We start from the raw sequence: 17,269 nt of genomic DNA on the forward strand, positions 1-17,269 counted from the left end.
CTAACATTAGCCAAGAAAAGCTACTGGACTAGATCAAGTATGGCTGTAGCACAAAAAACACAATGCAACTTATTTATGTGTTCAACTTTCTTACATACAAAAAAAAAAAATCCTTTATTATGTATAAGAAGCATTTCTTGAACCCGAGGAAATGATTTCTGAACCCTGAAATGAAAATGCTCTTTTTCTGTTGAGCTTACAAATTTGTGTGATCCTCCCTTTCCTTTGTTCTAGATTTCTGCAGGAAGCCTTTAACAATCGAACCCTTGCAGAGGTTTTGAAACCCAGCTGTAAGAGACTACACACACACACACACACACACACACACACACACACACACACACACACACACACACACACACACACACACACACACACACACACACACACACACACACACACACACACACACACACACACACACACACACACACACACACACACACACACACACACACACACACACACACACACACACACACACATTTACGCTCCGCACAGAGACAGTCAACACAAATATAAGCTTTTATTGTTTGCCAGATGAACTGACTGACATTTGCCACTACATTTCAAAAGGAAATTTTCAACTATATTTATTTGACAGCTATAGCAACAAGTTACTTGTCAGATTAAGAGTTTATTGTTCCAGAAAAAAACTACCCAACTGTACAAAATGTAGTTTTATACCAGCTTGTTTTGGCAACAGCAATTAAATGCTACTTGTACAGAGATGCATCAGTAACAATCTTTCAGTAGGAAATATAACATTAAGAGGCACCTGTTTGTTTCTTTGTCAAGAGGTAAAAAAAAAAGCTTTACCTCTTGATTTAAGGTAAAGATCTTTTTATTTGGCCAGCCTTGTCATTGGAAATAAGTTGCAAAAATGATGTTGAACATGTCAGCGAAGAAGTTACAGAGCAACATTTTCATTAAATTAGTCGTGTTATAGGCCACCAGGTGAATGTGAGTATATTCTCTCTTTTCTTAAGTTTTTTTTTTTTATCTCCTGAAGGAATCCAGCCGTTGAATTTACCTGCTGGACAAAGATTATGCAGAGCAGTGAGTGTAAACCAAAAACAAATCTGTGAGCTGACAGCTAAAACAAGGAGGCAAAACCTGCTTTAAAACTTGAGAAGTCTCGTTAGGTTCTTCAGTACAACTCACCCCTTTCATATTGTCATTTGATGTTGTTGTTGTTTTTTTTTTAAATACCAATGTGAAATTTTTTGTACATTAGAATATTAATACTTCTTGCATCACAAAAAAACCCACATAAAGTACATAAAGAGTCAGATCTACGCTGGTTCACTGCAGGTTTAGCCAGTGCCGGCTAATAATCCTGACCAGATGACTTCAAATGCTGTTCTGTAGTTGTGGTCAAAGGCCGACCGGTGTTCTCCCCAAAACATGAGATTTGCAGTTGAAAAAGTCAAGTGAAAGTGAACATGATGAGGAGGCACGGAGACCTTATGATCTTAATCATCATCTGGCTGCACGGTGGGGGGTCGAATGTAGCAGGGCCAAAGCCACACACACACACACACACACACACACACACACACACACACACACACACACACACACACACACACACACACACACACACACACACACACACACACACACACACACACACACACACACACAAGATATTCCCACTGAGTGCCACAGAATATACCTGAGGAGATGTGACCCCCCCCCCCCCCCCGAGGGCCTGAGCTGACCTCCTTAGCCCCTGAATTCGTACGAACCACATGAGACCTGTCAGCGTGACCAGAGCTAAATCTGTCAAAAATGCAACTTCCCTGCCGTTATGACACGAGAATTCATAAACAAAAAGTAAACTGCCAACTCATTTAAAGCCCCCCTGGCCACTGATTTGACTTTGACATGATGTTTTACTCAGACAGTAACAGAATCTCTTGACTGTATTCTGCTGGTACATATGGTGTCGTGGTCCTGATGTGGGTGTGTTATGAATATTGTGACTCTGGACTGAACGGTCAAACTGAGCTGGCAACATAAAATGTAACAAAAGGAGCGTACTCTGTTTACACTTTAAAACAGTCACTATTCGGTTACACTGAAACCATATGAGGAAAAATACCACAAAGTCCCTATTCAGTAGCTACAACAGAACTCAGAAAGTGTGTGTTACTATATGATATTGTGAGTAAAACTATATTTTTTTTTATAAATGTGCTTTCTAATAATCTGCAATAAATTTCACAATTACATTGTATTATAGATGATAACATTAATTATGTATTATTAACAATAAGCTTTGAAGTAAATGAATCAGTTGGAAGGTGATAAAATCCCTTTTTCTTTTCAGATTATCTCAGAGCAACTGTCTGTCTGTCCTTCAGTTATCACCTGGGAGCTGTGTGATGGGGTAAGTATACAATTTTTGATCCAAATGGTGAAGTGATATTTAAGTGGCTACTTAAGTGTGAAAGATTATGTTCACATTGTACTTAAATATGTACATTTCAAGAGTTATTGGTCCTTGTAGAGTTCTCTTTTAGGCATGAGACCACAGTCATGGTTCTGTTGATCCAAAGTTCAGCTAAAGCTAATTTATCTTCAAGGCATTTTCAGTGCAAAATTCTCAAGCAAACAGCCCTGCCACGGGGAAAACACAAGTTGGGAACTTTGGAAAATACTCATTTTAATTGACTAAAGGAGCAATTACAGCCACCAATAATTCTTTTTAATGTAAATATGACATGAGTATGTAAGTTTCAGTGAAAAAGGGAACCTTCCTTTAAAGCCTATAGGTTTATACACAATTCCTGTTTTTTAATTATTTAATGTTGATTTTTAGTTCACTGAAACTTGCTCCTGCTGATATCTCCTTTTGTGGTTCATAAAATGTAACACTGTTCAATGAAATTAGAGACTAGAGCCCGACAGATACTGGTCTTTTGGGGCTGATGCAATATCCATATTATTGAGTTAAAACAATTCTGATATCAATATATCGCCTGATATTTTTTATACATATACTGTACAGTATATTTAGACCCTTTTCTGATCCCTCAAATGTGGTTATTAAACACTTTTGACACATGTGACACAGATATGTAATGGAGGTAGGATATTTTACCATTTTTTTTGTCCACATCCACATTAATACACTGAAATGGTAAACTTTCAATGGAATTTAATGGTTTAATGATTATAAATAACTAATAAAAAATTAAAAAAACTCAAATATATCAATTCCTAATTTACATCTTTTCCTGCATTATGAAGTAACTGTAACACTGAACAGATTGTGAAAGTAAAATGAAATAGATATACAGAGTTTTTATTTTGTGTGTACCTGATGAATAAAAGTATTCTTGCATTTCAAGCACATCTTAAAGTCAGGACGTAAACAATTAAACAGGCATGGACAAGGAAAAGAAAAACACGTGCATTCCCAACAATGTTAATTATAGCTCTGTTCTTTTCTTTATTATTTACACCTGTGCTTTTGTCCTCCATAAAAAAAACTCCTATAAAGACGTGCTCCCGCTGAGGCTTTAGTGCAACGATCAATGAAAAACAAAATGACACAGAACCGTTCCCCGTCATGATGAATTCATTCTAAAACATATTTTGAGCTTGTCTCCAGTTTGTGGGTGGGCCGCAGCCGGCTGCTGTAAAGCTGCTGTCTGCTTCCTGAAATGTCAGCGACTATGGAGTTCATAGGTCAATAGTTTCATTTAAAAACAACGGGATGCATACTGCCTGAAGCATGAACCGGGCACAATACTAAATTGTGAACCAAACATTAGGAATCCACCCCACCCCACCCCCCACCCCTCCCCCATGTCTGCTCTTGCTGTCATGTCAGATGTCACGGCAAGAAATGATTGCACACTGAGCAGAATGTGATATCCTCCAATCACAATGACCGTGGGACATGTCAAGAATGTGATGTCGCATGGTGGAAACAACTGTGCATGTGTGCGTGCACATGTTTACATGCCTATTAAAATATGTGCGCTCGCGCCCGTCTGCTGGACCAACAGAGAAAAGTCGTTATAACAAATCCTCTTTCTGATGGGGACATCGGTGCGAAAGTGGCTGCAGGGAGTGACTGCAGTGCTACTTTCGCACTCATCGTTCTTCAAACAATCCAGTTCACTGAGCAAAGCCCCACCAAACTTCCTGTACGCTAACACCGTGGTGCGGGAACAAACTTCGATGGAAATCACATTCCTGTCATTGTTAGGCAGTCGTACTCGTAAAAAACCCACAAACATAATGGCCTCCAACTTCAGACTCTACTTCCACAACAATACTGCTTGTCAGAGGATACAGGACAAAACAAGAAGCAAGAGTCTGCATGGCAGACATGCTTGCAGCTCCGAGACCACTGATGCTAAGCAGGTTAATTGTTTTAACATATTCAACATTTTCAATTCGGGTTTTATAATTCCTAATCAGCTGTAAACGCATTACAAATGGAACGGATGGGAATGCCAAGTTATGTGTCAAAGCATCTAATAGATGTTGAGAAGAACTAAATGAAAAACTGAACCTGCTAGAGGGCCGAGAGCAAAAGTTAGGGCATCAAGTAATTTGACCTCGTCCTATTAATATTGGTTCTGAATTTCATGTCAGTCCATCTAATATTTGTTGAGTCATACAAGAAGCAAACAAAAAAGTAAACTGCACCGTAGCATTAGAAGAAAAATCAGGGAATCATTAGAATATGTTGCCATGAAACCGTCAATATCATGTTAATTCGTCCTGTTGTTGTCGAGATATTTCTGTTTGGATCGAAAACATTTTTTTGCTGAATATATTTATTTATTACATGTAAATTGTAAATGTTTTCTTAAAGGCTTGTAAATAAATTTAAAAAAAGGACACTTGTAAATTCTAAAGACACTACAAGGCATTACATGACATAAAGGCTCAAATGTTTGAGAACACATGTTTGGGAATTTCAGTGGCACGTGCTCAGCAGAGAAGAAGGATTCCCCATCACTTTAACGGAGGGCAGGGGTCTGTCTGTCCGTGTGAGACCAGTGGCCGGGCTGTAACTGAAACTCTAGCTCGGTGTTGACAGAGTCAAAGGGTCTCGACCCCGTGCTGGCCCTCCACTGAAGTGGAGCTCCAGGTACTGACAGAAACGACGGGAGATAAAGGAGGAGACTGAAAAGACCTCTAATTGCAGCCCACATGTGTCAGATTGTTGTTTTCGTATGCCCGGGAGGGGATTGAAGGGTTACTTTGAAGATAGTGTGCAAATTTTCAATTAAAGAGCAAAGATTCAATCACTTTAACTACCTCTTTGAGTATTTGTTGACCAGCAATAGTTGCCCTGCTGCAACTTTCTTGTCCTTCGACTGTCGCGCATTCCCCATAGGAAAAATACATTTCTGCCACGTCCTGGATAAATAATCAATGCATAATGACCAGAAGGCAGTTTGGTGTAAAGTTAAGTTTTAAGCAGCACAGTGAATTTCAGTGGAAGTTGACCAAAGCAAGGCAACGGCTAACACACTGGAAATAAAGCACAGATCCACTTCTCTCTTCTTCTTTTTTAATTTTTTTTTTTTATCATGAATCATTTCCTATTTGTTGATAACTGTGACAGCATTTGCTATGAAAAAGTATGAAAGAAAAATACAAAGAGATGATAGTGAACACTGGAACATGAAAGAGGGAGGAACATAGTGGGGGGTTTAAAGTCTAAACTCCAGATATTTCCATTTGCTTTTCTTGATCTGGTTAATATTAGAGTTCAAAACATAGTCCGAAGCTCAAAGAGGAATCAGTGAGGATGGATCTGCTTTCTCTCACACTGAGCTGACACAAGACTCGCTTTTTTCCCCCCTAAAGTTCATCCCCAGTGGTTTTGCTAAGTCACACTTACAAGCAACCAAACTGTGCTGCCAGCCCGGTCAAGAAACCTAACAATAAGAAACTAGTCTTATATCACAATCATCATGTCATCACTGTTTGGTGGAGATTAAAAAAACATAACTAAGAACCAGACTAAATTATCCTCTGCAACAGCACAGAGCCAACATTTCCTTATATAGCTAAGAGCTGATGTGACTGCTGTGAGTTCAAAAGCAGAATTAGCTGCTGTAACCTATTTTGGGTTTGATGCTTCTTTGAGCATCTTTACATTTATCAGGCCAATCAGTATTTTCAGACTGCAAAAAATGCTTCTGCACATTCCATCTATTTTATGAAATACTGACTACTCATATAGTAATAAAAGCTTTGATGTATTATTTATTTGAAGCTTATTCAATAGAGCCCCTGTGTTACAAACTGTGCTTGTGGCATATGAAAGACATGGGAATTTACACAGCATGAAAGGTCTTATAGAAAGAGCATTGGTTGCCTTCTGAAAAATGGGGGAGTTTCTAGAGCTTGCCATTTGTGGACTTCAAGGATTTGTCACCCATCTGCTGTCTTCCCTTTAAAAAACGTGTCGTCTCTGGCAGAGAAGTGTTCAGCTTTGAAAGGTCATTACTTGTGGGCCAGATATTGTGCAACACCACCGAGCGGTTACAGTGGGCTGAGAGAGACGGTTGCATCAGAACCAAAGCAGCACATTTTTTAATACATTTATTTAATCAGCGATAGAAAAAAACCAGATACAATACAAATACCAATAATGGTAAAAATGCTAAATATCGGCCTGGATAATTGGTCAGGCTGATAATCGGTTGACTCCCACCTTAAACGTCAGGCACCTTCTGCGACGCAAAGGTGCACGTTGTACGTGACCAGGCTATGACCCAGAAAATGTTTTGTTTTTTTCATGCATTGTGAATGGTTTGGAAAATTGACTTTTCTTTTAGCTTTGTTTTGGTATCCACTGTCTGCTGAGGGAAATATCAAGCGCTTTAGCTCTTAAATACGCCATTATGTTCATCAGCAGGTAGCGTTCAATGGGTTTGTCAAACACATGGTTGATGAGGGCAGTGGAAGGGATCCAATACTGTAAAGTTGCAGCTGTAAAGCCAAAACAATGAGCTTGTAGAGACTAAAATGCTCCAGAGAGCTGAGTGGGACTTTACATTAATCATCAGATCCACTGTCAATATGATAACATTGATTGATGCAGCTTTAATCTGTCTTTCACTGTATGAGTCCCCCAGTTTTTTGGAAGTATATCATCAGAGGGCTCCTTTACAGTTTAAAAAGTCTTATATTTCCAGGTATCAAATCAGTATTGGAATCAACAACTGGGAATACCATACATAGTATATGTTTACTGAGAGCTGTCATCTACCTTCAGCACTATCCTCTTGTATACATTACAGATTCCTTAGATGCTCGTTGTAAATAGCTTTCACTGGACAATAGTGGTTGTTATTGGGGGGAGAAGAAATACTGTTCGCCTTTAGCATGACCCAGTGATTGACTTACTCTGCAGAGAAATATTGTCTGTCGCACTATAAAAAAAAAAAACAAGCTAATTTCCTTCACTTAAAGGGATTTACTTCGTCTGAGATACTCGGTTTATCTTCGCTAGCGTAGTGGAGCCTTACATCGCAAAAAGCAGCTCACTGTGACCGCAGAATATGAACAGTGTTTTCAGAGTTTTCAAGTCAGAGATTTGTGAAATGTAATGAAGACGCCTTTTATTCATTAGGGAGGCGGAGTGCCCGGTATCTTGTACACTCCTAATGCTCTCTTCCTGTCTGTATGTATACAGGCCGTTAAAGCGAGAGGGAGAAGAAAAACACATTAGAATGGACTTCCAGGGCGAATAAAGGAGTATAGTATGTCAGAATGAAAGGCAGCGGACGGAAACAGGCAAGAGGAAACTGCGTATCGGTCCAAAATGACAACATGGAGTGCACTTTCTATACACTGTTATCAGGAGAAAGAAAAAAAAGCATATGAATGGACCGAGGCATGTAAGAGGATGAGGAAGCACGTGGGGGAGATGGGCGTGGAAGGGTATGTTGTAGTAAGGAAGTGCATGGAAACTAATCAATCTTCTTGATTCTCAGTCTGAGATATCTGCAGGGCTGAAGACAGGAAGCACTCCTGTCAACTGTCTCATTCTCTGGGAGCTCCTCCAGAAATCTTGTCTGATGCAGATGTGTGTCTTTGTGTACATTTAAAGTGTGCATTGGCTGGGTGATACCATAGTATGTCTCTTGCATATTGTGTATGAAAGGATGTATGGATATTAGATATCTCATCCTGCATGCTTGGTGATGAAATGGTTTTTTTTAGTTCTTTGTATATATGGAGATTCATAATATTTACACCCAGAAATGGAGAAGGGTAACTGTAGTTCTACCACTCAGTTATTGAGGAAATGGTTGTAAATATGCAGGTGAGTCTGAGTATATGTTTGTGCGGCTGTAGTGAAAGTTTGATGTTATATAATCACTACACATTAAAGGGGAGAAAATTGCGGGGCAAAGAGTAACAAAATATTTAACAAGGCTGAAAAGTCATTTTTAAAGAGGGAAAAGAAAAAGCAGACGATACAAGACATGAGATGTGAGTGGGCTCGTCATCGTCTCTTTAATTGCAGCTGCTAGAAGAATATTGCCTGGGTGTTACAGCACATAATTACAGCAGTGAGTTTTCTGTGATTAAATGTGGCTCCAAAGGGGTTCATAGTGAAAAGTACAGCTTGCACACTGGTAATTGCTCCCACAATGATATATTTTTTATTTTATGAAACTGTATCAGTAGTTTCAGCAGGAGCACCAAAACAATATCTGTCTATGTCTGTGTCTTGAAGTTTTTGTTGTATAGAGTAACTGCATTTTGTTATATCGCCGAGTAGCTTATGTGAATTTTAGCCTCTGTGGCTTCTAGATGCCGGCCATGTCATATACAGTCTGTTGTTGCTACTGTCTAGCAGCGATGTTCTTACTACCTAACTCCTTGAACGCCAATGACTTTCCATGTCTTAACCACAAGCTCATGACTTCCAACTTTGAAGGCAGCAATAGCCAAAAGAGGGAGGAGGTCGGGGTGGGTGGATGACTACTGTTCGTTTTCCTGTTTCCAACCAGCAGTCAACATTGTGTTTCTTTTTTGAAAAGCATGACCACAATCGTCCCCAAACCTTAACTCAGTGTTTACGTTTGTAACCATGACAACAAAGGTTTTAATTTAGCAGTCATTTTACCCCAAACTACGTGATTTGTAAACATTTTAGAAAGCGCCTAGAAATTACATTTTCATTGTTGAATGTCTTGCAACAGAACAACTGAAAAGAAATGTCCTAATTATAAAAAAAAAAAATCTAAAGAAATGGAGGAAATGTACACTCGCTTGGTTCAGCACCTAGTGAAGACTTTGTCTGGATGTGTGCTTTTTCATTTGGCAGATAGTATAACCCACTGTAATGGCAGCTGTATTCTAGTTTTAGCTTAATTGTCCTAGAATAGTGCACCATTGATGAAAAGTGGTTCCTCAGGTGTCACTTGGTATTTGAAAGTGGTATAAAAGGTGTAAATATGACACTTCCTACTGGTAATTAGCACTGGGAGGTTGATACTAGTGGATTTATCCTCAGTAGTTTGATATGACTTGAACCTGCCTTCAGGGGATTTGAATGTTATACTTGTTAATTATTTCAAGATAAGTAGAATAACATATGAAATAGAGCAAAATTGGCAGGATTTGGTCTGAGGATCTTCTATAAATTTTATATAGGTCAGCTTCATTACAGGAAAATGGACAAAACTGAAAATACTGAGTGTCATGTAAGTGAACCTGCTTGAGCTGACTTGGTAAGAAACTGTTTTTCATATTATGGGGAAACACTACACTTGTGTAGTTAGTTGTAATCAAGGATGTAACTCTGGGGCCCCTGAACGAATACTATCCACCATCCTACCTGTAATAAACCTTTAATAAGGTCACTGGGATTTTGTGAGCTCTCTCCAGCTGTTGACAGCTGGAATTGGCACCACACTTCACATTTGTAACCCAGTGCTCGCTGTAATGATAGAAGTCATCAGGACCTGACGGGCTTCTTCATTTCAGTACAGGAACTAAGCTACTGAGCTATCTCACAGTGCAACTGTACCCCTGGGCAACGTAAATGGATTAAACAGTAGAGCTTCCATCATGAACATAATATTTGTTTAGGTACCAGGTAAAGATATTTCAGGATGTATACGTTAGTTGCAGCTGTGATTCTCATGTTGGCTGCAGCCAATCACCGTTGAAATCTGCTGAATATCGTTGGGACATCATCGCTGCAAGATGTCCAGAACAGTCATTAGTGTGTAAAGGTGCTACAAACACAGATGTTCATTTTTCAAACTCGTTTTTGAATATAATTAAAGTGACCCCCCACTTTCAACACAAAACCACAGCTGGTAATTGAATGCTGATCTCTGGGAAACAGATTATTTACATGGAGGGTTGGCTTGGTAAAGGCTAATTTTATTAGAGACAACGATCAACAGCTTCAATTTCCTAATTTTTATGCTCCTGCGCTGCAGACAGAACTGATTTCCAGAGGAAATATGTTTTCAGCTTGTCCCGTTCTCGTTAACAAGAGTAATGCCTTAAAGCAACTTCTTCAAATTTGGCACCAATATATAACTCAAGGATGAACATTAAAGGAGTTAAAAAACACCATTATGTATACAATTATGACCAACAAATGACCAATAGGACCAAAAAGTCAAAGGTCACCTTTACTGCGATAACCTAATGTTCAGGAACACTTTTCCAGCCATTATTCAGCATCATAACTCAGGAACAGAAGGGGAGATTGTGACCATATTTCACATTTGATGGATCACTAACTTGGTGACACTAATCGTGGGTGTCCACCTTGAATCACTGCTGAATGTAGAGATCTTCTGTGCTGTCAAGTTGTGTGTGATCCACATTTTAGTCTCAAAGTTTTACAGATATTCAGTTTAGATATAAAGGTGTAGAAGGACAATCTATTCTTCCATATAAAGGTTGTCAAAACATTATTCTCTCACATAAAATCCCTCTTACATTTGCCAGATTTCTGAAAAACTTTTACCTAATAATAGTGCTGTAGAGTTATGGTGCAGTAATAATTTGACTGTTTGCCATTGGGACCAGTTCCAGTAGAGCATCAGCTGTCACAGACTGAACTCTGTAAGTTAAACTGGGTCTATTCTGGTCGAACTGTTGAGTTGCAGCTCCGTCTCCAGACATCACGGGGCTGCTGTTATTGGACTGCTAAGATTTTCCCATAGATTGGCAGGGCAGGCCAAACCCCAAACGTAGCTTATAAAGTCTCGTACATTAGTGAACTCTTACCCTACCACCCGCCTTCTTATTCTTCTTCCTCTTCCTCCTCCTCCTCCACCCTGTTTCTGTCGGTCCCTCTCCACTTAGTGTAGACAAGCAGCGGAACAGAGCTCATCCCGAGCGGTGGAGTCAGTTTGAAACGGGACATCAGACTGTAAAACTGCGCAAATGCCTTATGAACTCCTTTTAGTCATTTAGCGATTTCACTTTCTCAGAGGATCTTCGTTTAGCGGAACAGCGAGCGTGAAAAGTCCGTGGAATAACTGAAGCTACTGGACACTGTGCGTCAGGATGCTCGGGTTAACGCAACATTTCACTTTGACAGCAGTGGCAGTTGTTGGTAAGTAACCATTCAAACGGAATGAGACGTTTGTGCTGATTATTAGGCGTAATGATCAGTGACAGGAGGAGAGAGCGCATTTTGTGCCACGCCAAGGTCTCCAGCGCATCTTTGCGCACACGCCGGGCTGCAGCTTAGATCACCGCCGTCTGCATAATTGACGACTAGGCGACTGGAAGCATCCATTAGGTGTGTCACTCACGTTGCCTGCACGCCCATTAAAAAGTGGCACAGTGTCCTCGTAAACTGCCCCGCTGAATACTTTTCCGTCTGCATCCACATGTTATTTATTGTGACTAAGGGAAACCGCAGAGCACTTAATTGTTTCTACGTGTCGTAGCTCAGCTTCAGAAGCATGACATTGCCTCATATAACGGAGACATTACAGTCAGTCAAATTACTCAATGGTGCTCTAATTGAATGTTGCTCATGCCAGTGTTTGCACACCAGTGCAAAAACCTTCCTGGAAAACTTTAGGTTCTCCAGAATCATGTATTCATCATGTTTCTGCAGAAACTGTGTTTCCAAACCCTGGGAAATCATCAGCATCATCATACGAAATGATGTCACACCCTGTCTTCTCTAAACAAACCTTTGGAAGAAATCTCAGACCAGTAATACAATTTTTCATTTTTAGAAGGTGAAAAGTGAACTGAAAATTGTGTTCACAGCAACCTGAAGATGTGGTGGGTCTCTATCCTTAATGGATATCAGTGTTGGTGTTGGGGTGTCCCTCTGGTGATGCTGAGCTCTCAGGTTCCGCTCCAGAGCAGCAGTAGTGAATTAACTTCTAGGTCATGTCCAAGTCATTCAAACATGATGGGAAGTACCGGCACAGTTGAGCGAACCACTCCTCTGAGTTTGGAATAAGAGAGAAGAAGAAAGAGAGCAAAGTAAACACAGCATGTCTCTATAATTCTCAGATTCCTTTGCTTACATGTGATGCAGGCTTGTGATGGTGATTAGAGAATTGAGTTAGAGACGGAGATAAACGTGTGTGTGTGTGTGTGTGTGTGTGTGTCTCTGAGTGTGCAGGGATCAGTTGAAGCTCACATTGCAAATCATTTCCACCCCATCATCACATCGAGAACAAAGTCAGGTTTATTGTGCCCCCCCTTTGCCACTGTTCAGCTCAGACTACAGCCGGTCAACAGTGATGTTGGCTGTGTTTCAAGCTGATTGTTAGTGAATGAGATTGGCTGCAGTTGTTATTGTCTCACGCCCCATCCTGTTCGGCCCTACTGGTCCTGCGATGTAGTGTGAGCTGCCGGAGTGTAACCTCAGTAGGTTTACAGAGGTGGTTTGAGACCATACTGGGAGATCCCGTGTTGTGCTATCGGAGCTACCCGGCCTGCCTCAGAGGCCCACATGTGGTTATTGTATTGGCAGTATTTAATCTCTGTAAATTCCTAACGGAGATGGGGCTACAGGTGGTTTGAGTTTGGTACCGCAGAGGAGATGGGGCATCTGGCTTCAATCAGGATGTGTCGGACCAGAGTGACCTTGAAGGCTAAGGACATGAGACTAAGGCTGCAATAATGATCAGTTACATTGATCTTTTTTTGTTGTTGTTTTGTTTTTGTGGCTATCTGAAGTATCCAGAGTCTGATCTGATGTCTTCAGATTTCTTGATTTGTCTTTAAAAAAATAAAAAACTCACTTGATAATTTTTCTTATTCATCAACTCATCAATTCAGCATTATGTGAGGATATCTGTCTCCCGCTCTGTAGCTGTCTGTTGACTTTGTGTGTCATTCAAGTAGAAGTTGTTTGTGTGAACGGCACACTGAGGCCATTCACACAAACAACTTCTGAGATGCAAGAAACTGTCACAGGAAATGATGGTCTTCAAATGGTTGATGAACTGAAGTGGAAGTTCCTTTTTGTGGCTTCTTGCTTGATCGCAAAGTAGTACATTAAATGCAAATTCTGTTTTACTGAAGTGCAGGTATCCCAGGGGGTTAATGTCTTGTTAAAGTCTTTGCGGCAGTGAGATGGAGAGAAGGGGTGAAGGTTTAGTCAGACACAAACTGATTTAGACTTCTTGACATTCCTGCGAGGACTTGGATGCTTTTTTTTTTTTTCCCCCTTCAGTTTCCCACATGTCAGATTTGGGAATTAGTCTTTTCCCTACATTTTCATGAGCACATGGAATGCTGCAGCGGATGGCCTGAGAAGACGGTTAATTCACTGAAAGCTGAAAGGTCAGGAGATGTAAGTCTTCAGACATTAAAGTGCTCAATTGAATTTATGAGCTTGGCAAGACTTAGTAGTGAACCCGGCCATCTCCGTCATTAGCAATATGTGTTCTCCTCCTCCTCCTGTTCCTCCTCCTTCTCTACTGACCATGAATCAGCTCCTTCCCCGAGTTGCAACAATCAGCACTTACCACACATCAGCTGTGGATGTCTGGATCTGGTTATGCTTATTCTCAGATTGTGTCATCTTCAGCATCTTTTAGCAGTTTTTTTTTTTAACAACAAACTACAGGTCTGCCATTGTTACTTAACACTTTGACAGGAAGTTACAACTTGCTGTCTTCATTTCTGGAGAATTTACTGTGACTTTGTCATTAAGCTGTAACATCTCTTGTGAGAAACCAGATCATGTTTGCAGCCTTATGAATTTTGGTAAAAAATTTTTTAAAAAAGACTCAGAAACATGAACAACTGAAGATGACAATCAAGAGTCTGTATTTCTAGTCTTCCTTCACAATTTTAATTTAAACAGTGCTGCTTTATATAATTTCAGTGTCAGTTATTATTTGAACAAAAATATCCCAACAATGTATCAGTGAATTGCTTTTAAAGGTTGAATCCTGCTGACTAATGAGTCCCCTGACTATTATTTCTTTTGATTTTGAATGAAATGTCTTTACAACTTTGGGATGGATTGCCATGAGAATTTGTACATACAGTACATGCGTGGTCCCTAGAAGATGAACTCTAATAACTTTCGTCATTTCCTGACTTCTTATCAAATACAACTCATGAAAATTGATACTTACTGTTGGTGAATGAAACACTAGACAATTACAGCAACATGTGGAACGGTGACAGAAAGAGCAGCAGCAGGTCTGCTGTGACTTGTGGAAAAAAAAAAAAAAGATTTTTTTTTCAGAGGTTAGAAGTCCTGAATATAAGAAAACACTGCTGCAAAGCTCTCTGCTCAGTTAATCCCACAACAGACAGAGATGCAGCCACCTGTTAAACTTCCTGCTTATGTCGGCAAGAAACAGATTGAAAAAAACCTGAAAAATATTTTCCCCTCTCGACCTGCCAACAAGAGACAACAAAAAAATGTTAAACACTAAAGTAACAAAGCGTTAGGTGATGGGATGACAGAAGAATGCATTTCACGAGTTCACAATAAAAAGATTTTGCAGCGTTAGTGGACCTTTTTTTTCTTCTGTTTTAATACGTATACGTTACATTGATCCTAAAGGTGAAACACTAATTTGTTGCCTTTGAGGTGAAAAATGCACAAAGCCCAAAACTCACCGCAGCATCCGTCATACAGGAATTGAAACTGTGGTATGTCAACAGCAACTGCACGTGGTTATTTTTGGGGTCAGTTGGTTGCACACAGTAAGCTGCAGCAACAATCAGAAATCAGAGCGCGTTTGACTTTTGAATATGGAAAAACACAAGTGACCATGATACATGAAGCATAACCACATTTTGGCAATCGGGAGATTGTCTGAAATGATTAAGAATAATTACAAATCTTGGGAAAAGTCTTGAGGTCATGGTCCTGGTGGCCTTTAGCTACAAGTGTTGTTGCAACCGTGAGCCAATATCTCACCCTTTACTATAAACATGTAGAGAGAGAAAAGATGATTTCTGTTGGCCTTACTCAAACTGCTCGTCCTTACAAAGTTCTCCTTCCCTATGTTTGGCAGATATAAACTCCTTTTGAAGCTCACAAGGTACTTCGTGTCAAACCCAGCATGCAGTGAGTGAGAGGTCACTGCTGCTGGGTGCAGCATACATATGACAAACCACATCTGAAACCAAAAAGCCAGCGCATCCTCCCCCACGACTGCATCCTATCGCCTCACCGATCTCTCAGAAACATGCGTCCTCTGGAGGTCTTTGTAGTAGTAATGCAAAGAATCACATAAGGACAAGAAAACAGGCTTTGGTATGGTCTCTTCTCAAAGCGATTCATTGTGTCGTGCACGTGAAAAATTATAGAAATAGTTGTACAAAGAAGGAAAAAAAGAGAGGCGTTAAAACCTCGCTTGTAGCTGTTTGAAAATGATGTTCGGGTTGTTTCAGAAAGTTAGATAAGTGATGTGTGTGTTCGCCCTGAAAGAAAGAAGCTGAGGAGAATCTGTGTATGTGAGAAAAACACTAACAACTTTATCATGAACTCATACATCAATATCTCAGATATTTCATGCATTTCTGCTTGCAGGATGTATTACAGTCTTCCCTTTCATTTAACTGACTCTATGCAGCTATTCTACAGCTGCAGTGATGATAAATGATAAATTTGAGGCTTGGATTTGAAAGATGCACAGAAAACACTCAAGAGCCTTTTGACTGGAGTCTAAGCCAGATGTAGAGCTGATAATTGCTTAATGGAACATTTTGATAATCAATTATTCGTTTTTTTCAGGCTAATTGCAGAACATTTTCAGCTTTTCTTCGTCTGAAACTGAAGACAAGCATTTAGAAGGTGTCTTCCTTGTGTAGGAAACTGTCATGGGCATTTTCAAATTATCTTCTGTCATGCTAAAGAAACAAGTAATGAATTAATTGAGATAATAATTAGTAGATTTATGAGTAAAGAAAGTAGTGATTTGTAGCAAAATTTTGATACTTAATCTAAAAAGCAAAATGTATTTTGAGCTGTACATATCGGAGTGGTATCACAGGAAGTTAATTTAGAGGATGACAAGTTCACATCCTTAATGCACGTAGAGATGGCTGATGTGAGAAAATGAATAAATATGACAGGAAGTTGCACTCTGTGGATAAGCGAGACAGTGGGGCATATATTTTCTTGACAAACTGTGTGAGTCAAAAGCGGGTTCAAAGATGCAGTTTCAAGCCTGTTAAACCACAAAGCCACCCACACGACCTTGTCTCATACTCTGCCGCCTGAACCGGCTACAGATGTGTAACAGTAATGCTGATTCTGCTGACTATGCAGCATGTGGCAGCCATGAGCGCATCACTTGGAAGTGAAGGATGATCACAGTCAGGTAAAGCTCCGGTATTTTCCAACATCAGAAATGGCAAAGATGAAGGCATGTGTGGAGACAAAATCCTACATCTAAATTTTGTGCCTTTGGATCACAGCATAGTTCAGAACAGGAAGTGCAGGTGTGGGCCACTGGATACCCGGATACCTTTTTTACACATTTATCTGTTACATTCATAAAGTTATTACTTAAAATTAGGTGCAGATAGTACAGTAGAAATACAGCATAAGCCACCACAGTTATCTCGCATCAGCAAGAAAAATAAGAAAACTCAGATTAAGATCTTCTTGCTCGCAGTTTGCCTGAGCTAACAAACATCCATCCATCCCTCAGCTACAACTGCTTATCCTCTAGAGAGCAGCCTGGGCGGGGCTCGAGGCTCGAGAGGCAGAGTACACATTGAACAGGTCACCAGTTAGTCGGAGCGCTGATATGTAGAGGCAACGTAAAACATCAAAATGAAGAAAAGAAAA

General features: G+C 40.0%; 1 protein-coding gene across 2 annotated transcripts in view; it reads left to right on the forward strand.

Annotated features, from left to right (window-relative positions):
• Window positions 1-261: 261 nt before the first annotated feature.
• Window positions 262-17,269, forward strand: part of itga1 (integrin, alpha 1) — a 56,506-nt gene continuing 39,498 nt past the window's right edge. Inside the window, exons 1-3 of one of the 2 annotated variants that reach the window (XM_069722989.1) lie at window positions 262-290; window positions 1,013-1,059; window positions 2,336-2,395. Coding sequence is in view for 1 of the 2 variants with exons in the window: in XM_069722987.1 (XP_069579088.1) it covers window positions 11,536-11,584 (49 nt within the window). In the remaining variant the exon portion in view is untranslated. Of the gene's footprint in view, window positions 291-1,012; window positions 1,060-2,335; window positions 2,396-11,315; window positions 11,585-17,269 lie in introns of those variants that run through there. The other variant, XM_069722987.1, reaches the window with a different exon arrangement.

This window comes from Brachyistius frenatus, unplaced genomic scaffold (genome assembly GCF_029030835.1).
Source record: "Brachyistius frenatus isolate BFR_SWC_R1_liver_20210118 unplaced genomic scaffold, ASM2903083v1 Contig_310, whole genome shotgun sequence".
Taxonomy (NCBI): Eukaryota; Metazoa; Chordata; class Actinopteri; family Embiotocidae; genus Brachyistius; species Brachyistius frenatus.